This window comes from Nomia melanderi, chromosome 7 (genome assembly GCF_051020985.1).
Source record: "Nomia melanderi isolate GNS246 chromosome 7, iyNomMela1, whole genome shotgun sequence".
Lineage (NCBI taxonomy): Eukaryota > Metazoa > Arthropoda > Insecta > Hymenoptera > Halictidae > Nomia > Nomia melanderi.
In genome coordinates this window covers 14,569,084-14,595,606 of record NC_135005.1, presented here as the reverse complement: position 1 = coordinate 14,595,606, position 26,523 = coordinate 14,569,084, and the positions used below count along the sequence as shown (strand labels likewise).

Genomic DNA, 26,523 nt, shown 5'->3' with positions numbered 1-26,523 from the left:
ATTATTTTGAGTTTCTTCAGACTATTTCCAAGATCATTTCAAATATTCGATGCTTTTATATCAACAATTACGAGATAAAACAATCGAAATCAATCATTTGGAGTTTCTCACTAGAAGAATTTAACATCTGACAAGACAAAGATGATATTCTCTAAACCAACTCAAAAATCACAAGTACTGAGACGAACAAAGCTATTTTATTCCAATATTTCAAATATCAAGATATCACACAAAGTTGAACATTAAATATCAGTTTTCATAGTTTCTCTATAGTGCAGAGTTAACCTTCGATTGAATTCACCGACAAAAAGTCCGCCTATGCCGATACTTTCCTTTCATCCATTTAATCCATTCATACCGAGAGAATTTACATGTATCGTGTTCAACGGTAAGCCATAATTCTTTCCATCAACTTGTCCCGATGCACGCGCGTTCATTGTTCCCGATTCTCTCACGATTCGCCGATTTCGTGTTTGTCCCGTCAGTCCTCGAAAAACGAACCTCCGGCCAGCCGTTATTTAAGGGGAAGCGAGAAAGAAGGAAGTCGCGTGCGAGTCACGATGTCGTCCTTCCGTCCGAAGGACCGTTACTCACCTCCACGGATGATTGATCGATAGAATTTGCGGTCGCCGGGTATCCGAAGACGGCGGATTTGGAATTCAGGAAATTACAGGTCTCAAGGGAACGCCGCGGCGCGGAGAACCGCAGTCGTTAACTCTTATTATTATCGCGCCGCCATTTTTCGATGCGCTCTCGCTGCTGGCAAAGGTTAACACGCGCGCACACTCGCCCCGCGCGACGGACGAATTCGCGATTCAATTCGAGGAAACGTTGAACGGCCGACGTCCGCGGTCGAGGAACGTTTCTAAAATCATAAATTCCCGTTTTCCCTCGTTCCCCGAACGAACGGCCGCACGAAAGCGAAGTCGGAATAATTCATTGTTCTTTTATCGATCATAGAAGGCGTCACGCAACGACCGTTTACACTGACTCCGCGGTTTCCTAACTAGGAAGCGTAATTAATGTTTACTGGAAAAACGAGGTGTATTCCTGTTCTCCGGAACGAGGTTAGAATACGATTCATCGTGGCAATTATGTAACGAATATTTCACACTTTCCATTAACTGGCAGGAATAATAGAGACTCGCCGTTGGCCTGCGGGACTTTCTAAAGATTTTCTAAATTCGCCATCTTTAATGTACGATTAGCTGGAACGAAATGTTCTAACGAAACCGATGGGGTTCTGGGAACGTTCGGCATTCGTCCGGCGTGTCCCGATCGTTTATGCAACGATATAAACACGTCCGACGATGTAATAATTTATGCAATCTTAGCCAATCGTGTTGGCAAAGAACAAGTTTCCACGAGGCACGAAAACTGGCCTTGAATTCGTCGAGTTACACGCGCAGCCGAGCTGCTTCGACGCCATTGATACCAATATGGCGTCCAGCCGAACACGACTGAAACTTCGCTCCCTTGTTTTTGTTGATCGCTTTCTCGTTCTTCGTTTTGCCGATATACTTATTAACGTGCTTCGAGCAAACCGTCGAATAAACGTTCATTACTTTGAATAACATAGTGAAAAGAATGTTCCACTAGACGAACTCGAAAGGCGGATTTTTCAAGGGAACTTAAGCACAAGCTTCATTCAAATTAACTCGCTAAACTATGCGTTGCCTATCTGGTTCGACAACTTTCTACCATCTCGCGTATTTGTTGACATCTATTCGTATCGTATAAATGCCACGTTCAAAAGGAGACCAACAGAAGCGTCTAGTTAAAAGCCAATGATTACGCGTCGTTTAGATAGGACGTTCGAGGATTATGAAAATAAAAGGAATACTTTCGCTGATTATAATGAGGTAAACGTTTCAAAGATGCACGCTCTAAGAGTCCGCCCGTTCGTTTTTCTTTCAGATTGGCCTCGCCGAGGCGGGAAAAGTGAATCAACGAGAGGTGCCCATGCCGAGCGTCAGGAAAAATCAGCAGGAGGGTCTCAGGCGAGCGAGAGGAAAATTCTCAGAGGGAACCAGCAGAGGAACTCGGTGAAATAGTACCGTCCGTGAGCGTGGACGACGCCGAACGATCGTGCAGCCACGTTTCCCCCAGAAAATGCCATCGAAAACGTGTTCCGCGGTTATCGCGGGAATGATCCTGCTGGTGTTCACGGTGATATCGTACAGGGAAGTGCAAGGACACGTCGCCTTGACCTTTCCGCGCGCGAGGAAGTACGATTTGGATTTCCTGGACAACGGCAGGACACCTGGACCATGCGGAATGCCTCGCGGTAAGCACTCCGCCGCCATTTTCTAGATCTACGCGACGTTTAACCCTTAGCAGTCCTATGTCCAGTCAAATTCAACATTCTACTTTATTGCAACCTCTACCTGTTTTAACAATTTTTTCTATGTTTATTTGTAGTACAATTGTACCATTTAAAGGTAACATTTCCATGATTCTCAAATATTCTTGAATAAATAAATGCGTCATATTGAGCTGTAATTGAATGAACTAACGTCGACGTGAACCTCAAAGTGAGAAACCAAGAACACTTCGTTCTGTCGCGAGCGTCGTGATGTTTTTGTTCGAGAATTACCAACGACATATTGTACACAACAAAATATTATGAAAATATAGTAATAATATATACGTTACATAGGTGTTATTTCAGAAATATAATTAATAATTTTAGAAAGGCTTAAGTGGGGCATGGCAAAAGGTTGGGAAACACTGGTTTAACCCTTTGCGCTCGAGAGGTGACTCACCACTAGATTCGATATAGCAAAACTATCGTCTTATATATAAGATTATGCTCTGTATAATGCATCGATACGTAAAACATTCAAATAACATGGTCTGACTCGTTAGTTTCGAGGAATATTTATATCTCACTGAAAAATGCATATTTCTAGGAAAGAACTTCTGAGTGCAAAGGGTTAATGATCTAATGTCAAAAGACATCCTTGCCTCGTTTTGCAGTTTCTCTTAACCTTCGGTGTCTTTGGAGACGCTTTAAGGAGTTCTACAATTCACACCGTAAGCAATTGTATTTGGGATACAAGAAAGAAACTCGAAAAACTCCGTCAGTTACTCAATCGTTCCATATTGTTTCACGCGCTGTTATTGAATTAGCGATAGAAAAAAAAAGGCTGTATGCCACAATGTTATTTTTCTCGGACATTACTGTCCGGCGCGAACCTTGGCCTCCTTGAAGTAGGCTACGGCAAGGCTGAATTATAGTTTATTATACGCACGACACAGAGACAGTGAGTCCGTTAATAAAACACTGGTTCGCGATACAATATCATGTCTGCGACACTGAACCGTTGTTACCTTATAAACTACTATGGTAATAATCTGTTAGCGGTCCACATACATCAATGGAACAATTCATTACGCTGTAATAGGGTATACAGTGAGGAGTATGATAATAATGGACTGCTCGGATCGCGCGTCGTGTCGTCGGCGAAAAAAAATTTAATCCCCTATCTGGTTATATCTCACTCTAACGTGAAACAGTGACGAACAGCATTGGTAGTTGTCATTATCAATCACCAGCGTTTACGGTATCTTTCATCCCAATAATTCCGGGTTGTGATTCATACCTCTGAATACTTCGACAGGCATTGCTGTTCGTACACCAGTGATCCCCAACCTTGGTTTTCCGTCTCTATTAACGCTAGAACCGCCGGATGAATCAGAATGACTTATTTCCGATTTCCTCCTTTACGATGACTGAAAAGGTACAGATTCCGCGAAAAGTTATTAACAAAACTGATTCAGTGGCAAGACTGAAATGCGATTGAAATCTCAATGAACACTTATGGTTTTTATACAGAAGTTTGTGAAAGTCAGTTTCAGTGACCGGTGGTTGTGTTGAGGATTTAGGAAACTAATTTAACTCGAAGATTGAATTTCACCTTGTGGCTCGACAAAATGAACTACACGAGAATGCATGCCTTATGTTTACTGTATAAACATAATCATTCCCGAGATATCCCTATGTTAATCTTTTGCGGACGAACGTCGACATTTCGACGAGATGAAATTCTTATATTTCGAAGACTAAGAAAAAAATGATTTAACTGCACTCGAGAGGCGACTCCCAGTCGCCAGATGATTTAATCCAGCGAAATTATAAATTTTGGGATTTACTATTAACCTTTGTATACTGCATCAGTATGCGAGCTGTTACAAGGAAGTAGTTTTGTTACCTAATTTATGTATGATTTATTGTTAAACTCATTTTAAAGAATCTTGTCTATATCAAATTGGAAGGTATAGAATATTTCAAGTGAAAAACTTTCGAGTGCAAAGGGTTAACCCTTTGCGGACGAATGTCGACACTTCGGAGAGACGAAGTGTTCATATTTGGAAGACTAGAGAAATGATATAATTACTCTGACAGCAAAAGATCAGCTCGTAGTTTCCTTTCTTAATTAAGTAATTGATATTTAACTTCATTTCTCGAAGACTTTGTATATTTCAAAGTATCTTCGCCCGCAAAGGGTTAATTACTCGAATAGCAAGAGAACAGCACGCTTTTGTTCCATCGATTATACAATTGATACATAATTCAGCTTCATCTGTCGAGGTTTGGTATTTCAAAGAATCTTCGTCCTCAAAGGGTTAAATTATACGTTCCACAGAATCAGAGGGAAACCCACGAAGAACCACTGGCGTGCCAATACCAAATTAATTCCCGGCCTGCTACAAGCCGGGAACGGGGCAGGAATCATTCGATAACCGTGTCCCATCGAAATTTTCTCTTCCTACGTCGAACCTGTTCCCTACGAGCACGCACGAGAGAAACATCTGTACCGTGCAGGAAGAGCGGAGTCGGTGAAACTCGAGACCGTCGCGCCGTGGAGAGACGCGTAGAAAAACAACGGGTGAATCCCATTCGATAGTGTTACCGGCGGAGCAGATACGCGTATCCCCGGATGTTGACGATCGTCACACGATCCTTGGAACGCGAACCGGAAACTGCCGATGGAATTTTCGCGGTCGACTCCTACAGGGGGAGGGGGTGACGGGGTGGCAAAAGGGAAAAGGGGCAGGGGTAGGTTACGACGGTCGCGGGAAGGGGTGAGAGGGACTTCTATGGGAAAACGACATTAACACGAAGACACGTCCCGGTGGGGATAGCCCGCTAATCTGATTCGAAGCGACTTTCACCAGCTCGCGCGAAGGGAACTCGAACCTCGGTACCCGGCCATTACCTTCCACGTCTCTTGCCTCCGCTCTGCGCGCATATACGCGCGGCGTACACTTTTTCTAGATGCCTATGTACGCTCGTTGGGAATACGTGAACTTTGGATGCACGCGTCCGCCCGTTGGGTTTCTAAGGAAAAGATTTCTTTTGTGCAGTTTGTTTGACACTTTGGTTTACGGGCATTGTACACTTCTCTCTATTATTCCTGAAAGAATTGATGCTCGTTTATTTAGATTGTGGAAACTGGAGATTTGACAGTAGGTAATTGGGGTACGTGTCAGTGTGATCGCATCAATCAAAATCGGCGTAAACATTTGCAAAATAATATTTCTAAAATCAATATGCGTCAATTTGACGCGTTCCGTGAACCTAGTGTTGAATGTTTGAGAGCAGTTGTAGTATGTAGATGTGGGTAGACTTACTGTTGATTTGGTTTTGGGTGTAGAGAAGTTGCAAAGGTTTTTTAAACGAACGTGTAGCGATGGGTATAGTTGTAATGATTAAGATCAAAAGACACTTCAACTTGTAGTAGAACATTTTTCAATTACATTTCAAGTGAATAGCTCCTCCAAATTTATTTGCACCTGATCAATTACCTCTTCTTTATTCACGTTGTCGCCGTATATATGGAATATTCAAGATTGGCCTGTTGTAAATCGCCTCTGCTGTTCTATAAAAGAAGCATAATTATTGATTCGGAAATAAGAATATCTCAAGGAAAGTTGTTCGAATATAAAAAATATGAATTGCACCGATCGCGTTGAAAAAGTAGCATGCTCAACGGCTTTCTATGTGAAGTCATCGAATACCTTGCCTCCTCTTCGTCTTCCTTCGCCTGGCTCATCAGTTTAAAAGACGTAGTATCCTATTAACTAACCGCTTCTTCTTAATTTCCACGTTCCCCATAATCTCGTCATATATCACCCAGGAACCAGTACTAAGCCCTGAACATAGCAGAACGTAAACTTATTCCCCGTACGTCGTAAAAAGGAACGCGCGATCCCCCGGACACATCCACCTGTGTCACCCGAAACCGGGTGTACGTATAGGGACAAGCAACTTACTCACGCACACCCGCCCACGCACGCACGCACGGACGCACGCTCTCAACGAACGGTGTCCGTGAATGCCGTCATACATATTAATTTTTTTACGGTCCACCAAATCGAACGTTACCGCGTCAATGGCGCCGTATTCTCTCGTAATTTAATAGTCGGCTCGTTCCGCGACAGACGATTCCCGAATAAATCACTTTAAAAACGCCGCATTGAACGCCAAATCGCGTTGAGTGTAACGTTACCATCAAATTCCTTTTACAAATTTATTTATACTCGCGACGAATTGAGAACAGCTCTGCGCTTCGACGCCGTTGATACCAATATGGCGTCCAGCTGAACACGACTAGAACTTCGTTCCCTTGTTTTTGTTAATCACTTTCTCATTCTTCGTTTTGTCGCACTGATATACTTGTTAACGTGCTTCAAGCAAGTCGTGTACATTCATTACTTTCAATGACATATCGAGTAAAAAGAATGTTCTACTATACGAACTCAAACGACGGATTTTTCAAGGACACTTACACAAGCTTCATTCAAATTAACTTGCTAAACTATGCGTTGCCTATCTTGTTCAACAACTTTCTACCATCTCGCGTATTTGCATTGAACATCAAATCGCATTAAGTGTAACGTTAGTATCGAATTCTTTTTGCAAATTTATTTATACTCGCGACGAATTGAGAACAGCTCCAATGATATTCGTGTAAAGGGATTTAAATGAAATCGAAGAGATCAAACGGATTTATAGATTTCTTAAATACTTAGAATTGCAAGTTACGTGGATACTTTAATTGGTTGTTTCATTGTTTTAGGCGTAAAAGGATTGTACAAGGAATTGTTTTGAAATTTTTACTTCAACACTTGAATTACCGAACCAGTGAAAATGACTGGTTCCGATTTGTTTGTTCCGCAATGATTAATATCTTAACATAATGTTTCCTTCGATCCAATAAATCTAAAATATTAGAAAAACGTCATTGCAACTTCAAAGTTACAAAATATATTCGTTTTAATAAAACTATTAAAACCATTAAATGCATTTTTAATTTGTGTTCATATATTCATATTTATTAATTTCATACTCCATAAATTTTGTTGTAATCACGAAACAAAATTCGGCCCATAGAGGGTTAAACGATGATTATTCGAAAACATTTCTATATTATAAATAGTACTATCTAACGCGATGACGTTCAGCCAGATAGACGTGCAGTTACAGTAATGCATTTCAATCGAATTATTCAATATTTACTTTTTTCCGTTTTATGTATTTTCCGCCATGAAATCGTGCGGCATTCAACGCGCTGAATGATGTATCGAGCAAGTCTGTAACCTGTAAGAAACGATTGCTTTCTTTTCAGAAAGCGGGGAGAGGGCGGGTAGACCTTAAAAGGCTGAATCGATCGTGGAACGTGGTCTTTGCGCACTTCCGGAACTTGCTCGTGCTCCGCGCCGTTCTCGATCGTTTCCGGTGATCCGTCCGATAGGAGATAGAGTTCTGTAGATCTTTATCAGGAATCACGCGGTGAATCGAGGATGTTAACGACCTCCCACCTTTTCGGTTCCGTCGGAATTTCTTTTCGCAACGGCTGATGTAATTCGCGATGCATACCAGACGCGATACATTTTCATTCGCGGTGATTTACATCGCTTCCTTTCCGCGCAACTGATTCCTGCGCAACAGAAAAATGAATTTCCAGGCTCGATTTGTTCCCAGTGAATTCATTGCTAGAAAGTCTGTGTATCGTGCCCCGTATTATAATAGGTGAAATAAATTCAGTTCGTTTAACCCTTAGCAGTCCTATGTCGAGTCAGACTCGACATTCTATTTTACTGCAACCTCTACCTGTTTTAACAATTTTTTCTATATTTATTTGTAGTGTCAGAATTATACCGTTTAAAAGTAACATCTCAATGACTCCCAAATATTCTTGAATAAATAAATAGACCGTCATATTAAGCTACAATTGAATGAACTAACGTCGACGTGAACCTCAAAGTGAGAAACCAAGAATACTTCGGACAAAGGGTTAAAACTTAGTTCCATTCTAGAATCTATTTAACACGTTGATCGCGGTGGTCACCGATAACAGGAGTTTCCAAATTACCTGAAAACAATAATAATTCATAGGGTAATTGGGGTTGAATGAAAGTGTTCAATAGCGTGAATAAGTTAACCATAGTGTAACGTAATAATTGCGTACCAAATAGCTGATAATTGTTACTTCTTAGTTTCACTAGAAAGGAATAAGTGTACCATATATAGTATTAATTTGGTAGTAATTTCTGTAAGAAAATATTTTTAAGGGACACATGGTCACTGATGGTATGTGTTACAAAGCAGTGAGAACATAAAGGAACAATATCAAAATATATATAAGTTATTAAAAGCTTATTTCTGACTTCTTTGACAATTACTTTTTAGTAATTAAGTCATCTTGACCCACCTGGTAGTTCTAGTGTTAATGAAATATTAACTTATATTCAATTGCTGAAAAGGTACAGATACTTCTACGAATTCAGTAGCAAAAGTGAAATACAACTCAATTGAAATCTCAGTGAACTTATGGTTTTTATAAAGAAACTTGTAAAATTCAGTTTCAGTGATCGGTAGTTGTGGTGTTGAAACAATTAATACAGTTCATAAATAGAATATAACGGGAATTTCCGTAGAGAATTTTTTCTGAAAAATAACAAAGGTTATGAGGATCGATCTTCTGTTATATAATTCATGGGTTTTTAAGGTAATACGTACAGCTATGCGTCTAGCGGGCGAGATTACGATGAACTTGCGTTTGAGCGTGTTTCCGGCGATTGTTTTGGACTTATCGTATCCCATTATCGTAATGAATATTAACATCTCATTGTCCGATCGATGAGCCTGAGAAATGACGAATTTCTGTTTCTCGAAGCCGTTCCACTCATAAATACGTTGCGTCATAAACATTCGCGCGGAACGGAGTCGCTTGACACATAGTAATAAAATGACAGCGAATTTATTACGTCACGGAAACAGCGTAAAAACAACGAATAATTAACCCGTTGCACTCGGGAGGTGCAACTGTTAGTCACCGTTTCCTTTGACCCAATAAAATGGTAATATTTTAAAATTCAATATTAACCTTTTGAACTCTGTAGGCTCCAATATTGCACCAGTTGTAATATTACATATTTTAATAATCTTAAAGAAACTACACTAAAATTATTCCATTTTCCACACATCCAAATTTTGTACTAAGAAAAATAAAAGATGGAAGAAATGTTACAGCATTTTTCATTTTCGCTAGGAATACTATAAAAATTAGTTGCAATTGCTGATAGATTACAAAACAGTCTAGGATGCTAAGGGTTAAAGCACGAACATACCATCGAACTGAACTTGTAACGTTTCCATGTTCCAGGCGATGTCAAGACCACTTTTCTGTCCGGGAGTAATTTCAACGTCACGTGGCATTTGGCATATCCACACCGAGTAAGTAGACGCGTCTGTTGTTTCCTTTATACAATAGGTTATTTAACACTACATTTACGGAACCCGTCAATTTCACGGATATCGAATTTTTTAAAACTTGGAATGAATTCAGAAATTTGGCAAAGTTTCCGATGAATTTTGTTTTTACCTATTTCACGCTATGTACACTTATTCTGTTTGTTAATCATTCTGTATAGAGTGATACATTTCGAAGTAATCTAACATAATGCAACAAGATTATCAATGTATGAAAGACATCACTGAGAATTTTCGGATAGAAACGTCTCGACGTGGCACGTCTTTCCAGCGCAAGTGGTTAAAGCTACAATTTTCGCGATTTATACAGACGAGCACATAGTTCTCTAGGAACAATAGAATAAAGTATAGAATAAACCTCCGTGAATCCAGCGTTAACCAAGTGACGGAACGAATTAGCACTGTTCCGTATCTCGTTAATTCTCCTTCTTCACTTTATGGAGTTCGGACGCCACTTTTACTCACCGGAGATAATTGAATCCCCCTGTTGGCGAATTTCGTTAGCCACTGGTAAAAAAAGAAAGCTGCGAAACCGTTCCGGCGGGAGACCGGTCGGTAATTCCTGTGTGCGAACACGTGTCTCGCACGGCACTGAAACAGCCGTTAATGTTTGCATGCGTAGCCACGCGGAAAAATGCCTAGGAAAGTCTTACGGAGCTGATACCGGAGAGGAAAAAGAAAAAAAGAGAAAAAAAAAGAAACGAATCGTACGGTTACGCGAGAGTCGGATAAAACCGTGCCGCGTTTTATTATTTCGTTTCGTGGACTTTCTCTCGTAGAGAAGACTGTGCCTGTCAACCCGATTGCGCGGAAATCTTAACCTCTCGGGCTGGTTCTGTTGCACGTGAAACTTTCTTTGATTAACTCATTTCATTTCCTGTTTCATTGTTACGGTATACGTGAAATCGAACTGATAAAAACGTTTAAGACAGTGTTTTACTGGTTAGGAGAATTATAATCGTGAATAGGAATCGACTATCGTGACGTCTGTTTAGAGACAGATCATTTACGACTGTAACGCACTATTATTTATATACAGTGTAAATTATAATTTGTGAAATTAATGTAAAAGAAAATTATTCGTACAACTTCACACTAGAAAAGCTTCATTACAGAAATTTAAAACTGCAACTACAAGAAAATAAACACGTTCAGTGCCACGTGTAGATGTGGTACACGTTAATTTTTGTAAGAACATGCCATATTGGCGACGCCGATTTCTTAAACGTGAAATGTCACCGATCGCAAAGGGTTAACACGTTCACGCCGGCGTGTACTACCGGTGGCACACAATTAATGGCTCATTAGACGGTGTGTAGCATGAAATATATGACTCGTCAAGTGGTCTGGTAATTAGAAAACATTGCTATATAGTTGAGAATTAATTTACTCATCGATTTCAATATCTTTGTCAATTTCGAAAATTCAGCCGTCAAATGGGAAAGAGTGGAAATGAAATCTGAACCTTCAAAAATTCGAATCGACGAAGAATTTTCCTAGGAGCAGGATAAATCGTACAATAAATTCCCGTGAATCTAGCGTGAACGAAGCGTCGTATAAATTTCCTGGAAGTTCCGAGCATCCCTAACCTAAAACACGGCAGACAAGGGGGACACGGTGGAAGCCAGAAATTCATATTCTCCGCGACGCACCTCGGCGAGTCATCGTGAAAGACATCACGAATTTGTCCCGCGCGTGGTCTACGAAAGGGAAAGAAAAGGTAGAGGCTGAGCCTCGGCCTACGTTTGCTGGACGTCGCTCAAGGTGACGCGCGTTGAATAATTCAGAAACGAAGCTCGGCATGCGTTCTGCGGCTACGCTCGGCGTCCCGTACCTTACGCAGATCGGTAGGTCGGAAAGAAAAGGTGGCAAGGGATAAGTCGCTTTGCATGTGGATGCGTATAAACGGATCGGAGAGACTGAACTCGCCGCGGTATACATCGGTATGTCGGGTACCGTAACTCGGCAGTCGCCAATGACTCGAATCAAAGCCAAAGCTCTCTCGGGCCCGTTGCTTGGAAAAGTCATCCAGCCGTGAAGGAAGGATTGAAATTGTTCTACGGAATTCGCCAAGGATTGCGTCATAGAGAAGTGAACGAGACGACTGTGTATGAATTTCAACGTTAGTCATCAAAACAATAGGTAGATCTGTGTATTCCCGTAGCGTTTCTGTTGATGATTTGTAACCTGATGTATAACAAATATACTTTATATTTTTCAGAGGATTGAATATTGTGTTTTTGATGAAAGTATTTAATGGAAGAAATTTGACAAGGGAATCTACGATATTAAAAGTTTCATACTTGGACTTGTAATGTGATCCTTGGATACTTTGGAAAATGAATAATTCTCTTAATGCTTAGGATTGTTATAGCATAGTTTATGTATATAGAGAATCTATGTTATTAATAAAATGTTCAAATTTGAGCTTGCAATATGATCCTTGGATACTTTGGAAAATAAATACTAAAATTTTCTTAATGCTTAGGATTGTTATAGCATAGTTTATGTATATAGAGAATCTATGTTATGAACAAAATGTTCAAATTTGAGCTTGCAGTATGATTTTTGGATACTTTGGAAAATAAATACTGCAATTCTCTTAATGCCTAGCATTGTTATATGATATTCTATCTATGTACACAGTGAATCCACGTTATTAACAAAATGTTGAAACTTGAACTTAGAATATACTCTTTGTATACTTTGAAAAACAAATACTCTAATCCTCTTGATACTTAGAATAGCTTCAGCATATTTTATCTATGTACCCAGCCGCCGTTGCAACGTAATAAACATTGCCAGCTAAATTACTGTTATTTCCGTCCGCAACACGCAAGCTTCCAAAACAATATGAGGATTACAGAAATCTATAATGAAGCGTACACTGATCCGCGTATCCTTGCACAGGCGCGTAGACTTTTTCATCGTGGCAGTAACTGGTTTTCCGTGGCGTAGTCGTAGCCTAGGCGGCTCGTGAATTCTGCACACGAAAATATTCCCGGCATGAGAAAAATTCGACAATAACACTGAGACCGATGCAGGTGTGTACGCCGTGCGAAGCAGTACCACTTCGCGAAACCGCCTCTTCCCTTTCTCCTTCGCGTTTCGAGCGGCGGCGCAATCGTCGCGCGCCGTTGGAAAACATTTCGAACTCTCTCGCGAGATTATACGACCGGTGGACTTTCATCAAAAGTGACAAGCATCTCCTCCAGTGAACGGATTCCATTCCGCCTTGTAAATGCGCGGGACGCGTTCGTATTTTGTAACGCCGTCGTTCTGATGTGTTTCGCGTCTTAGGAAATATTATGCGCAGTTAACCCTCTATAGGCTCGTGTGACTTTGACGTCGCACGTCAATAGACTAGGTTAAATTGACGTATTTAATTTTTTATTGCAAAACGACGAACGACATTAAACTTTTGTACACGCCGGCGTTTACGTTCAACGTCATTGTAACTTCAAAGTTACAAAATATATTCGTTTCAATAAAATTATTGAAACTATTGAATACATTTTTCATTCGTGTTCATATGTTGATATTTATTAATTTCATACTGCATCAATTTTGTTACATTCACGAAACAAAATTCGGCCCATAGAGTTTTTTTAAGATTCATTAAAATATTTAATATCATTCCTGGTGCAATATTGGAGCCTACAGAGTTCAAAGGGTTAACACTAGAGCTACCGTGCCAGTCAAAATGACTGGTTTTCATTTCTTTGATGCAAAGGGTTGAAACGTGGACGACTCGGTGGATAATAGATATTTACAAATCAAGATTTTATCGTCTGCGCGATTTTAACGATAGAGAAGAAGAATCCAACGGAAATTGATTTTTCCAATAACGGTTTTTTTCAACGTCCACAACGATCGTTCACGGAAGCTGACAGCCTGAGAGTAATTACAGGTTATCTTTCACTAAGAGGAATATCGTACGGTTCTGTTCACGGGACGCGACGTGTAAAAGGAACGTGAAATTGTTCCCAAGCTCGGCACCAATAATAACGGTTCTCTTTTTCGTCGGCATTATGTTCGAAGGCGTCGAAAAGACGAGATCGATTACGCTGGTATCTGTCTAACTATAGGGTATCTGATTCACCGGTGGTTCAGTTGTAAGTTAATTATTCGTTGATACCTTTTTTGACACGTTGAACGCCGTGGGGTCACCGGTGACCCGACCAAATCGAATTACAGTTCACTCAATTAACACTTTGACTACCATGCAATCGAAACAGTTTTCTTCATTAACCAGAAATTGAAAGGTCAAGATCCTTAATGATTGCTCCACTATCTTTCTTGTATCTCATCTATCAAACAAAATTCGGTTTGTTCGACACGTCAAGAAAATTAATGTCAGTGTGAAAAACAGTGTCCCCAAACTCGGGTGACGTGGCAGTCAAAGTGTTAAATGATGGTTATTTGAAAACATTTCTATATTATAAATAATGATACTAAATATATAAATATGATAAAGGGTTAATCCAAAACTTCAACGGAAAATTGTTTTTCGTCCAGCCGACTGATTGGCCTAAGCATAGTTTCTATGTCACGGGTTTCGTTGATAAGCTTATTCGATACTACTATCCGGCCGCTATTGATGTCTCAACGTCCTCTCGGCCGTTTCTTGCTTCCGACACGAGCGTAGCGAACGAAACGCGCGGAAGTTCACTCATTGGAACTAAAACGATCCCGCCCGTAACTCGGCTGCGTTTCCAAACACAACGGCATTAATTCAATCCTGTTAACCGGAGATTGTGCGCGGTTCGTACATGCGACACATTACACTCGTCTGTTCCATTTATAATTGAGCCATTGTTCATTATACCTCTCAGCGTGACGCGTAACCGCCATTTTGAAATCGGTCGAATCCGTTTCTCTGAGGTTCCTTTATTGCACATCGGAGATTCATAATTTAATCCGTTGCGCTCCGAAGTTTTTCACTGGAAATATTTAACATTTTTCGACGAGATACAGACGACACTGTTTTAAACGAACTAATGAGGAAACATACGTCAATTAACGCTAGAACTACCGTAACAGAACACTTAGGTTCTATTATAACCGTTGTATCTAGAGTTGCGACAAGATGGCGTAAGCAAGAGCGTCAGCGAAGGAATAAATCGTCAGGCAAGGGGGTAGTACTACGAATCCATTCTGATCGTTACGTTTCTCATGGTTTTAGGGAGGATTTCGATTACAAATCCTAGACGCCCTCGACAGGCCTCTGGTCGATTTGACTCCCGTGACAAAGAGCAGCGAGTTCGTGGAGGATGATGCCACGTGAGTTCAACGATATTACAAATCTCATAATGAGCCTCTTAACTGATGCCACCGACGAAAATGTAATTCACTGGTTTCCAGGGCACAGAGTTACGCTGTACAATTACCCCAGAATTTCACTTGCACCGACTGCACCATCAGACTTCTGAGAGAAGCCGAGGAATGGGGCTCGAGTTACAGATTCTGGTCCTGCGCCGATATCGATGTAAATATACCGCAACAAAATCGTATAAACCAGAACCGAACACACTAATTAAACACTGACGAATCTCGTTTAAATTCTCATTGAATATAAATATCCTTAATAAAAAGGACATACAAATTGCAACGATTCACTGATAATGTTCTGGCATACTTTCAAACATGATTTTCCTTGGAGACATTTTTTGTTAACACGTTGAATGCCATGGGGGTCACCGGTGACTCCCAATCAAATCGACTTCAGTTCGCTCAGTTAAACGATAATTATTAAAACTATTGAGTGCATTTTTAATTTGTGTTCACATGTTGATATTTATTAATTTTATACTGCATAAATTTTGTTATAATCACGAAACAAAATTCGGCCCATAGAGGGTTAAACGATGATTATTCGAAAACATTTCTATATTATAAATATAATACATTAATAATAATAATGTAATTCAATCGAATGATTTAATATTTGTTTCCATTTTGTGTATTTTTCGCCATGAAATCGTGCGGCATTCAACGTGTTAAGTTTCATTTACATTTCTGATTAGTGAAATATTCCTAGACGTTTCGTGTATTATTACGCGATGTACCGTATATTAATCTATGGTTTCCACGCGTCAGATTATCGAGAGGAAGACCTATAGAGAGGACTGTAGCGGCCACGGCCGATATCTTCTGGGCCGATGCAGATGCGACCGTCTGTATCATGGAACTAGGTGCGAATTTAAGGAGGAATGCCTGGACGACTCGGACTGCGGTATTCAGGGCACGTGCATCGACAATGGCGGCACGACCGCGCCCACCAAGCACTGTTACTGCAACATTGGATGGTTTGGTCCTGGTTGCGCGAAGAGTAAGTTTCACCCAGCAAGGATTCGATGCAGCGTGCCAGCGAACTGCATCCAACCGATTTTCTTAGATAGCTGTCTACTGTAAACTCTACCGATTTATGTGCCCTGATTATTCCTTTTAACACTTTGACTGCCACGTCACCCACGTTTGGGTGACACTGTTTTTCACACTTTGACATTAATTTTCTTGACGTGTCGAACAAACCGAATTTTGTTGGATGAGATATGAGAAAGATAGTAGAGCAATTATTACGAAGAATCTTGACCTTTTAGTTTCTAGTTAAGGAAGAAAACTGTTTCGAGTACCTGGGAGCTTTGACGAGTGTCTACTGGGCAGTGGAAGTGTTAAATATTTCCATTCGACATTAGTTATCTGAGAAATCATAATTGTCAATTTAGAAGTTCTAGCGACTGACATGACGCTTAACGTGTTAACCTTTTATGGGCCGAATTTTTGTTCATGATTGCAACAAAATCTATGCAGTAGAAAATTAATGAATATCCACATATGAATACGAATTACCAATGTATTCAATAGTTTCAGTAATTTCATCGAACGAATATATTTTGTAACTTTCAAGTTACAATGACGTCTTGACTGATGTCTTCTTTTCGCAATTATTAAGGTAACAAATGTTTCTCTGAGAAATTATTAAAGAAATTCATTCAGCACTACGCAAATTGAATTGTAAATCAATTGAAGTCTGAACAGATGCGCTCTTGGAGTTTCTATAAAAATTTTCAAAAGTCAATTGAAGTGCTCGGTAGTTTTAGTGTTAAAGTTACACGGGCCTACTGATTTTCTCGTAAGAAAATGAACGTCGATTGACAGTGAACGTCTAAAGTTGCGGAAGTTTCTCGAATAATCGTCGATTCTGTCATTTGTTTCAGAATCACCGATCAAGACGCTCGACGTGGACCTCGACGCGTACACGATGAAGAAGTTCTCAGACAATTTCACATTCTACTGGCGTATACTCAAGGAGAGCAAAGAACTCGAGGGCGTTATGGTAGTAAATGGCACGAGTTGGGTCGGCGTTGGCTGGCGACCAACCGATTTAACTCCGGCCTGTCGAGCTTTCCCGGAGATCCGTGAAAAACCGAAGGGTGAACCGCTTCCGCAGCCAGAGCCAAAATCGGAACCAGAACCCGAGTCCCAGCCGAAGGCTGAACCGAAACCGGAGCCCGAGCCCGAACCCGAGCCCGAGTTTGGAACGGAACGGTCCGGTGCCAAGAGACGATCAGCCAAAGCTCATGATGTCACGCCGTTGGCCGCGACTCCGCCGTCCGACGCTGACGTCACCGTACAGACCAGCGTGACTTATCGCGTCAGCACGAAGCAAGGTAAACATCCACTGACTTATAGAATTGCGTACGACTTTGGGAAGAGATATTAGAAACATTGGACGCTGTACAAGTTCGGATAAAATAATATTCTAAATGGAAGGAAGTTTCGATAAATAAATATCTGTATTTTGACAGTGGAACTATGGAGCACTGAAAGCATTCGAAAATTTCTTTATGTGAATTTTTTAAGGTTTCAATTGACTTGTATTTTAATTTTGCTATTACTAGATCAGTTTCTTTAACCCTTTGCGGACGAAGATTCTTCAAAGTACACAAAACCTTCATTAGGCCGAATTATATCTCGTATGCTTAAACAATAGAGAAAAAGGAAACTATGATCCCTTGCTGTTTGAATTATTAAATCATTCGTTCGGAACTCAGTATTTGAAATATAAACTTTGATCTCGGCAAAATGTCGACATTCGTCGGCAAAGGGTTAATCATTACTTAAGTATCTGTACCTTTGCAATAATTGTAAAAGGAGAAATTAGGAATTGGTCATTTCGATTCACCTGGTAGTTCCAGTGTTAATCATGAGAGGAAATGTAACGTAAAAAGTAATATTTGACAATGTAAATTTATTAGTCCTACATTAGTTCAGATTACTCTTTAGATACAGAATGAATAAAAGCAGAAGAGCTAAAAATTTCACTATACAGGATATACATGTAATACTATTACTATTTGAAATCGAATTCAACGTTTAATTAATCTCGTATTTACACAGGTCGGAAAAAGAGGTCTCCCGACTCGGTGTCGCCCTCTACGAATGGTACGTATCGACGCTTGAAAAAGTACAGAGCACACCTGTTGAAGACCATCCCCCTAGGCTTCCCGTAATGTTATATACAGTAGCAACAAGTAGTTTGCTTGACAATGAGTAGTAGTATATTTGGCGTCCCCTTTCTTGTTCAGAGACACTACGCACTAGGTGGTGGTACGTAAGAGGTATAAGCGAGTAGGTAGTTGCACGACGATCGATGCTTTGTTGCACAGGGGAACCCGTCGTCGAGCCGAGCACTGTCGACAGCACCAACACCACGCCCGAACCCATACCAGAACCAAAGTCTGAACCAGAGCCTGAACCCGAGCCTAAATCCGAGCCCGAACCCAGTCCAGCGCCAGAACCGAAATCCGAACCCGAACCGAAATCCGAACCAGAACCGAAATCCGAACCAGAACCGAAATCCGAACCAGAGCCAAAGTCTGACGCGCTGATACCTGTCTCGAAATCCGCCTCCAAACCTGAATCGAGTCAACTGAAATCGCCTCCCAAAGCGGAAGCCAGAGCCTACTCAGAACCTAAATCGGAGCCCGAACCTAAATCCGAGCCAGAGCCCAGTTCCGAGCCTGAGCCTAAATCCGAGCCAGAACCTAGTTCCGAGCCTGAGCCTAAATCCGAGCCAGAACCTAGTTCCGAGCCTGAGCCGAAATCCGAGCCAGAACCTAGTTCAGAACCTGAGCCTAAGTCCGAGCCAGAACCAGAACCAAAGTCCGAACCGGAACCCAGTTCCGAACCAGAGCCAAAGTCTGAACCGGAACCGAACTCCGAGCCGGAGCCAAAGTCTGAGCCGACCTCGGAACCAGAGCCGATTTCAGGTCCAAAGTCGAGCGCTACAAAAGGTAACGAGCTAGTAAGGCGAGCCGACCGCTTCTTTCCTCATCTACTGACACGCGCTTTCACGTTTTAGTAGGGCTCGCAAGGCACATTTTAATCCGTCCACGGAAATGTTGATGTTCTTTCGTTAGGTGAAGGAAATAAATTACAATCTCAATAGTTTCTCTGTTTATTGGCCATAGAATGTAATCTATAATCGGAGAATAAATGAATGTGGTGATTTTTAATGTGTTGATAAATCAATTTTGCGACACGTTAAAAGTGGCTACTGTATAACGATACGTGTAGATGAGTGTAAAGAAAAACGTGACTCTGAGGTTACCAATATTTTGTATTTCGTATATTTTTGTTAATCCTTTTCGTTTACGTTACATTCGCTTCGTTTCGATTTATAATCATTTCGAACGTATCGTCTTGGATCGATTAAAATGGAACGCCCTGTATATAGTCGTTACCGATTAATGTATCTCTCCATTATCCGAAGCATTTCATTTTCATCAGATGCAAGTAAGACGCAGAGAAGTATTCGGCGACGAAATGTCTAGTAGTCCAGTAGTACGTATAGCGGATAAGAAGTAATATATATATAAGTATCATTGAAATAACGTATCCACGTAATCAGTAGTACTAACACGACGTACGGATACACCCGTCCATGGACAATAGGTAAACGTAGAGTGTTTGTTATTGTCGACGTTATTTGTATTCATCATGGTATATTCGGCTTCCTTTGTCGCTTCCACGGTAATGTCTTAGCAATGGTTCTGTGACGGTGCAAGTTGCAGTTACACCTGTATAAAACACCCGTAATGTATATTCGAATATTACCCGTCGGCCACGTGTTCCGTGCGAAATGTATTATACAGCCGGATACAAGTTTCCTAAATAATGCTAATCATATACCAAACAGGATCGAAAATCGTGATCAAACTGTATCATCCGTGATAAAAGTATTCCCTTGTGGTATGATACACGCTTCAACGTTTTCTAAATTTATTGACAATCCTCTGTCAACGGAGAAGACGATCATTTAACACTTTGACCGCCACGTCACCCAAATTTGGGTGATATTATTTTTCACGTAAACTTGATGAATTTCCTTGGTAATGTATCAAACGAACCGAATTTTGTTGGATGAGATATGAGAAAGATAGAGCAATTATTACGAAGAATCTTGACCTTTTAGTTTCTAGTTAATGGAGAAAACTGTTTCGAGTACATGGGAGCTTTGACGAGTGTCTACTTGGCAGTAGAAGTGTTAAACATCATTTCTTTTCTTTTGTCTCTCGGTACGAAGCGAGAGCTTGACACGTTGAACGCTGATTTCATAGAGCAAAATACACAAAATGGAAAAAATAATATTAACACTTTGACTGCCATATTACCCGAATTCGGGTGACACTATTTTTACAGAAACGTGGACATTAATTTTTCTCCGAGCCGAATTTTGTTGGATATATGAGATATGAGAAAGATAATAGAGCAATTATTAAGAATCTTGACCTTTGAATTTCTGATTAATGAAGAGAACTATTTCGAGTACATGGCAGTCAAAGTGTTAATCGAGCGAACTATAGAAATTCGATTCGGTCGGGTCACCGGTGACCCCACAGCGTTCAACGTTCAATTACCACACTAGGAAGTGTAACATACGACCAGAGAATACCATCGTGAATCTCAAATCCTCTTCAACATTAAGAATAACCGTATTAGTCATCAGTTCATCGATCACTCAATTAATTCAAACCGAATACACAGTTGCCTGGCTGGTCTTAATCTAATTGAATTGTTCCTTGACCGAAGCGATCCTCCCTGGACCGGTGCACAAGTACACGCCGAAGCACGACTTCAATCCCATGGACTGTACGGACATCATAATCGGATCGGCGCGCGGCAACAGTCACAAGATCGCCGACTATTACACTAGGGACAGGTCTACGCCTAGAAAAGACGACTACTGGGGCGGCAGGGATACTCTGACCGCCGCGATGGGTTTCGAACGCGACGGCGTCACCACGATAATGTTCAGACGGAAACTGGCTGCGAACGAGCCGACCGACCATGAAATCGTGGACGGAAACATGCAGGTGATATGGGCCAAGGGACAGGAGCCCGGAAACTACGTTCACAATCCACCCAGCGGTATCGAGAAAGCCAAGGTCAGCGTGAAGGACTTCTATAAAGCCGACGAGCTGAAGTACCATGGACACGGTTCGCAGAGGGGCGCCTTGACGCTTAATTTCTTTGGTAGGTCTATGGAAATTAAAATTTTTTTTGTTTTTGACTACTTTGGCAATGGAAATCCGAATTTTTCTTATTGTTTCTGACTACTTTGTCGCTGACTGGTTTCGAATATTTTCAGAGGAGAAAAGGAGGCAGGAGATGGCCGCCAATGGCGACGCGACCATGCAAGCTGCAAGTTGCCAGGGTGAATGGCACTACCCCAGACATTGCTCGCCGGACAACGGTACCTGCGAATACTCGATACAGTGGACGTACAAGAGTCGAAGGGTAACGTAATCGTTGGAATATTTATATTTGAGTTGAGGAATGAAGTGTTTCCGAGGAACGTATCGAAAATGGATTTGTTTCTGCAGGACCAGCTGTCGTTCGTCATCAGTACGACGCACACGAACACTTGGACTGGCATTGGATTCTCCGACGATGAGAAAATGGTACTTGTCTCGTCGAAAAGTGGAACTTAACGCGTTGAATGCCGCGTGATTTCATAGAACGAAATGCACAAAATGAAAGAATTATTCGTTCATCTGGCTGAATGTCACCGCATTAGGCAGTATTATTTATAATATAGAAATGCTTTGAAATAATCATCGTTTAACACTTTGACTGCCACGTCACCCAAGTTTGACACTGTTTTTCACACTGACATTAATTTCCTTGACGTGTCGAACAAACCGAATTTTGTTGGATAGATGAGATATAAGAAAGATAGTGGAGCAATTATTAAGAATCTTGATGGCAGTCAGTGTTAATTGAGTGAACTGTAATTCGATTTGGTCGGGTCACCGGTGACCCCATGGCATTCAACGTGTTAATTTGTTCAGTGTTTCATTGCGATTGAGCGAGTAGTGAGTTTCTCCTTTGTTTCCCTTTCTAGTCGCAAACGGATGCAGTGTTGGGCTGGGTCGACGATAAATCCGGCCGGGCTTTCTTAATGGACACTTGGATCAGCGGGTACAACGCGCCATTGCTCGACCCGTCCCAAGATATTTTCAACATAGGCGGCACTAAAGCAGACGGCGTGACGACTCTGAGGTTCTCGAGGAAGCGGGTCACAAAGGACAACAGGGATCTGTCCTTCACCGACGATCATTGTTTGTACATGATGTACCCCGTCAAGGGTGGCATTTTCAACGCTGTCAGCAAGAAAATACGGAAGCACGATTCTGTACCCGTCGTGTCGGCCGAGAGGATATGCATAAAGTCCTGCGGCGACGAAGGTTGTCATTTAACAAAGTAATTTTATCTCGTCATCCATCTGGCTGCTAAAAGATTATCTTATTCTAGAACTCGAAGACATGACTACGCCTGCGCCCCCGAGGTTGCATTACAACGTGGAAGTGAAGCTGGTGAATCTGGGCGACGGTTTCACGGCACCCGTCCCAGGAAGCTCCGACTTCGAGGTCATCTCTAACACGATATCTGACAGCTTTAGTCCAGTCCTTGAGAAACTACCGGGTTATTACCAGATCCGTCTCAACGAGTTACAAAAGTGAGTTTGCCCGATGAACGAGTGCACCTGCCGGTCACAGTTAGTATTACAATCGTTTCATTGTTTTCTGTAGAGACGAAGAACAGAACGGCGTGATAGCGCGTATGGATTTAATCTTGGACAAGAATGAGGTCAAGGGTAGATCACTAAAGCCTCTGGACACTAGCGTCGCCGCGGAGAAGGCGTTGAAGGAAGCCCTCGTCAACGGAAAAGTCGGTGCTCTTAGCGTCGATCCGCAGTACTTGATCATTAAGGCTCCACGAGGTAACGGATACTATTCTTTTGAAGAGAGAATACTTCGATAAATCATAACAAAGTGATACTTCATTTTATCACGAATTTGGATATTAGAATGAAAATAAAAGATTGATAAATAGGCTGTTACACCGCCTAAGTGAATATTCAATACTCCAGCTATCTTTCTTGTAATGTTGTATTTAATTCCATTATATCTTTCCCTATTATTACAACAAACTTAACAAAGCGAGCTTATTAATGACAAGCTGATGTGTTCATACATCTCTAGTTTCATACAATGTATTTATAATATATATATATATATATATTTATATATATTTATATATGTATATTAAGTACGTAAGTGATATAAGGCATCGATCCAACATGGACATTTTTTTTTGGTCACCAGTAAACGACTTAAATGGAGAAGACGCGGACGAAGGATCGTCATTTACGTCGGACCTGTTCCTCGATCAGACCAAGCTGTACATCGTTGTCGGTTGCGTAGCCGCATTGCTCGCCCTGGTCCTACTACAAGCAAGCTGTACTCTCTACAGATCGTCCAGAAGACGAACAACGAAGGTATCCGATCCATCGTTAACCTTTTACCCTTCTTCGTTCAAGTAGTAACTTTCTACAATTGTTTCTGCTCGCGTCCTTTGATTACTTCTCTTCTTTCCTGTCTTACTTCCTTTCTCTCTCTCTATCTATCTATCTCTCTCTTTCTCTATGTATTGTGTGTGCATCTAACTCTTTTTATAACGATCGTAGTGCTGCGTCGCGTGGTACGGCCTAGAGCAGTGCTGATTCCGAGCCTGTGTCAGAACCTAAGAAGCCGAACCTGTTTCTTTTTGGACCCGTCCAGTCGTAGGGTTTCTAAAACTTTCAAGACAGCTTTCTATAAGAGTCAGGCCTGTTCTCCGTCCGTATTTTCCGTATCGTTAACTAGACTACCGTCTGTGAGACGTGTAACGAAGGTGAACTAGCAGAGTTAACGTGTAGAAGAGGGAAAGTTCACGATCCGTTGTCATTTTCTCTTGTGATCAGCGTACACGATGAGAAATGGGTACGAGGTCTCTTTTATTTGATGGAAAACGACGAGCACAGCTCTCTGCCGTGGCTGGTATACACGCTGAACAATCTAGACGTGCGCTTCGCCGTGTACCTCAGCCTCGAACCTTACACTTTCTTGTGAACCCGAAAAAAAAACGATCTTCTGCTTCGCTTGTGTTGCATGATCCGCGCTCTCCGCGACCATCACATGGTGTAAAGAGGGTGTACTCGCTGCCTCTGGCTTCCTCCGACGCTCCCAACCCGATTCATCGCACGAACGCGACGCGGTACCACCGACAAAATGGCGATCACCACCATCACCATCACCATCATCTTCGGCATCATCACCAACACGCTCCATACGATATGCAACGTCCTAATCCCAGCTGGTAGAACTTCACACTCGGTACACGATCGACGCGCTAATATTACTCATCGTACGCTCGTTTGCTCACTAATCCAGGTATAATTTCTACACTGGTTCTCTTGCTAATCTCTGTCTCTCTGTGTATCTGTGTCTCTCTTTGTGTCTTTATTCTCTCGCTTGTTTCTTTATCGTCGTTTCATTGTTTTTCCCTCGTTTTTCCAGCCTTCCGTCACAGTCGAACCCGTTTCAGACGCGAGTAGAGCGACCACCTCCTTTACTCGCTCTTCCGTTCGATTCGGCGAGATACAGGTCGGTACACGTTGACTGGGAACAACAACAAAATCGCAAGAACGCCCTCTTTCGAACGCTCGTACAACCGATTCGGATATCTGCTGCTTCAGATACCTAAACCTCGTGAACATTATTTCTCTCGGTATACTTTCAAGAAGTTCTGCTCCAAAGAACCTAACATATCTCTGAACTATCCCGTCTGCTGTCGAGGTTTCATGTTATTGTTCGCAGTCACGTTTATCAGTCTGTATATATAAACATTCCCAGTTTCAAGCAGCGCCTCCAAAGTGTAGTGGATGGAAGAGTTCAAGGTCAACGTTTGCATTGGAAATCGTTTCTTCTGTCCATTACACTCTAGCACAGTGTTTCCCAACGTGGGGACAATTTGAAATTTCACTTCTATTTCAATATTTACGCACATAAACAAAATAGCAAAAATATAAAAACATTACAACAGAATATGAGAAATCATATATATGTTACCATAGGGCACAAGAATTTTAGAAAACCTTGGGAAACACTGCTCTAGTATAAAATCGACACGGAGCTGTGAAACAGCCTTCCAGCGAAAGCAGCGTTCGACTCGAAACTGAATTCCGGTTCTCGTTTCAGGATCGCCTGATCGCCAGTAACGCGTGGAAGGACTACGCCTCGGGTGCGAACACGAATTTCGCGTTCGAAGCGTTCGAGACGGAGGAGAAGGCGCCGCCGCCGCCGGTCTCCAGCCTGCCACGTCACAGAGAGATGACCGGCAACGGTCTCGGCGGCACCGATCAGGTGGAGGGACCGAATCGCATGGTGGGTCCCCGGGCGACGTACAGTCTACCGCGCGCGCCGGGCTCCAGGCACACGGCGCCGATTCAGCCCGGCTACTACACGCAGGATCGCAGGGATCACTATCAGCGGTCGAAGAGCAGCATGCACAACCCGGCGAGCGGCGTGTCGAGCCAGCCGAACCAGCCGGACTTCTACTTCATGCCCAGCCAGCGCAAGTACAGCGGCGAGGTGGTGCGCGTGTACGTGGATTACGGGAGCCAAGCGACGAAGTAGAAGAACGGGGCACGACAAGGAACGAACGAACGATGAAACGCGTGTCGCGTGACCCCGTCGAGTGCTCCGTTCGCCCCCGAGTCTCTCTCTCCGACTTCTCCGCTCTCGAGTCCCGAGCGGACGAGATTCTCTTTTCTTTTCTGTACGTTCCCTTCTTGTCTCCGTTCGTTTTCCTTTCTTACCTCGCTTCAGTGAAGCGACCGTGTACATATAATGAAATCCGCAGAAAAGCGAAAGACTTCACCCTCGAAACGAGCCCACCCGCCGGTGCTGCCCCCTATCTCGATGGAACGTTTCTCTCCACCCTTCACCCCCCCCCCTTGTCCGTCGATTGGTCTCGCCGTGCGTTTCACGGGGCCGTTTCGGAAAATGACCGAGCAGTTTTCGTCACGGAATTTACGCAGAAATGGCGCTTACGACCAAAGAGTTATCGAGTTAAAGGCGCGCCCGATCCGCGGACGTTACCGTGCGAGACGCGTGGGGAAAAGAATAATGTTCGATGTGTAAAGAAAAAAGAAACACGCTCGACCCGTGTGTATGTGTGTTGTATGTAATAATACGTTAAGCCGAGTACCGCCGGGCAGTACCCGCGTACGCCCGAGTTAGATTACTGTGTACTTACAGGAGAAGCATGGACGTTTGAGCAATAAAGTGTTTGTACATTCTTCTTTTTTTTAACCGAACGCGGCATGCTTTCTTTCTTGGCTCAGTTAG

At 42.1% G+C, this 26,523-nt stretch overlaps 1 protein-coding gene and 1 long non-coding RNA gene across 12 annotated transcripts in view; one reads left to right on the top strand and one right to left on the bottom strand.

The window, feature by feature from the left end:
* The window catches only part of nahoda (DOMON-like domain-containing protein nahoda), a 34,263-nt gene extending 7,771 nt beyond the window's left edge, over window positions 1-26,492 (top strand). For 2 of the 7 annotated variants that reach the window (XM_076369404.1, XM_076369405.1), the window contains exons 2-17: window positions 1,918-2,287; window positions 9,675-9,745; window positions 14,967-15,064; window positions 15,146-15,269; window positions 15,881-16,112; window positions 17,002-17,454; window positions 18,185-18,229; window positions 18,454-19,080; window positions 20,879-21,322; window positions 21,438-21,586; window positions 21,673-21,750; window positions 22,194-22,536; window positions 22,604-22,808; window positions 22,882-23,072; window positions 23,458-23,630; window positions 25,372-26,492. In XM_076369404.1, coding sequence (XP_076225519.1) covers window positions 2,113-2,287; window positions 9,675-9,745; window positions 14,967-15,064; window positions 15,146-15,269; window positions 15,881-16,112; window positions 17,002-17,454; window positions 18,185-18,229; window positions 18,454-19,080; window positions 20,879-21,322; window positions 21,438-21,586; window positions 21,673-21,750; window positions 22,194-22,536; window positions 22,604-22,808; window positions 22,882-23,072; window positions 23,458-23,630; window positions 25,372-25,809 — 3,846 coding nt within the window. In that variant the 5' untranslated portion in view covers window positions 1,918-2,112 and the 3' untranslated portion in view covers window positions 25,810-26,492. Of the gene's footprint in view, window positions 1-1,917; window positions 2,288-9,674; window positions 9,746-12,804; window positions 12,826-12,918; window positions 13,047-14,966; window positions 15,065-15,145; window positions 15,270-15,880; window positions 16,113-17,001; window positions 17,455-18,184; window positions 18,230-18,453; window positions 19,081-20,878; window positions 21,323-21,437; window positions 21,587-21,672; window positions 21,751-22,193; window positions 22,537-22,603; window positions 22,809-22,881; window positions 23,073-23,457; window positions 23,631-24,320; window positions 24,670-25,371 lie in introns of those variants that run through there. The other 5 variants (XR_012999011.1, XM_076369409.1, XM_076369410.1 and 2 more) reach the window with 5 other exon arrangements.
* Window positions 7,976-11,688, bottom strand: LOC116424973 (uncharacterized). Of its 5 annotated transcripts, XR_012999015.1 has the most exons (8): window positions 10,868-11,688; window positions 10,247-10,372; window positions 9,640-9,769; window positions 9,396-9,507; window positions 9,029-9,154; window positions 8,721-8,956; window positions 8,478-8,510; window positions 7,976-8,381 (listed from the first exon to the last, which is right to left on the bottom strand). It is a non-coding gene; the product is annotated as an uncharacterized LOC116424973 (long non-coding RNA). The 5 variants fall into 5 exon arrangements; XR_004234601.2 differs by lacking the exon at window positions 9,396-9,507 and having other exon boundaries at window positions 10,868-11,681; XR_012999016.1 differs by lacking the exon at window positions 10,868-11,688 and having other exon boundaries at window positions 8,478-8,559; window positions 10,140-10,444.
* Window positions 26,493-26,523: the final 31 nt, after the last annotated feature.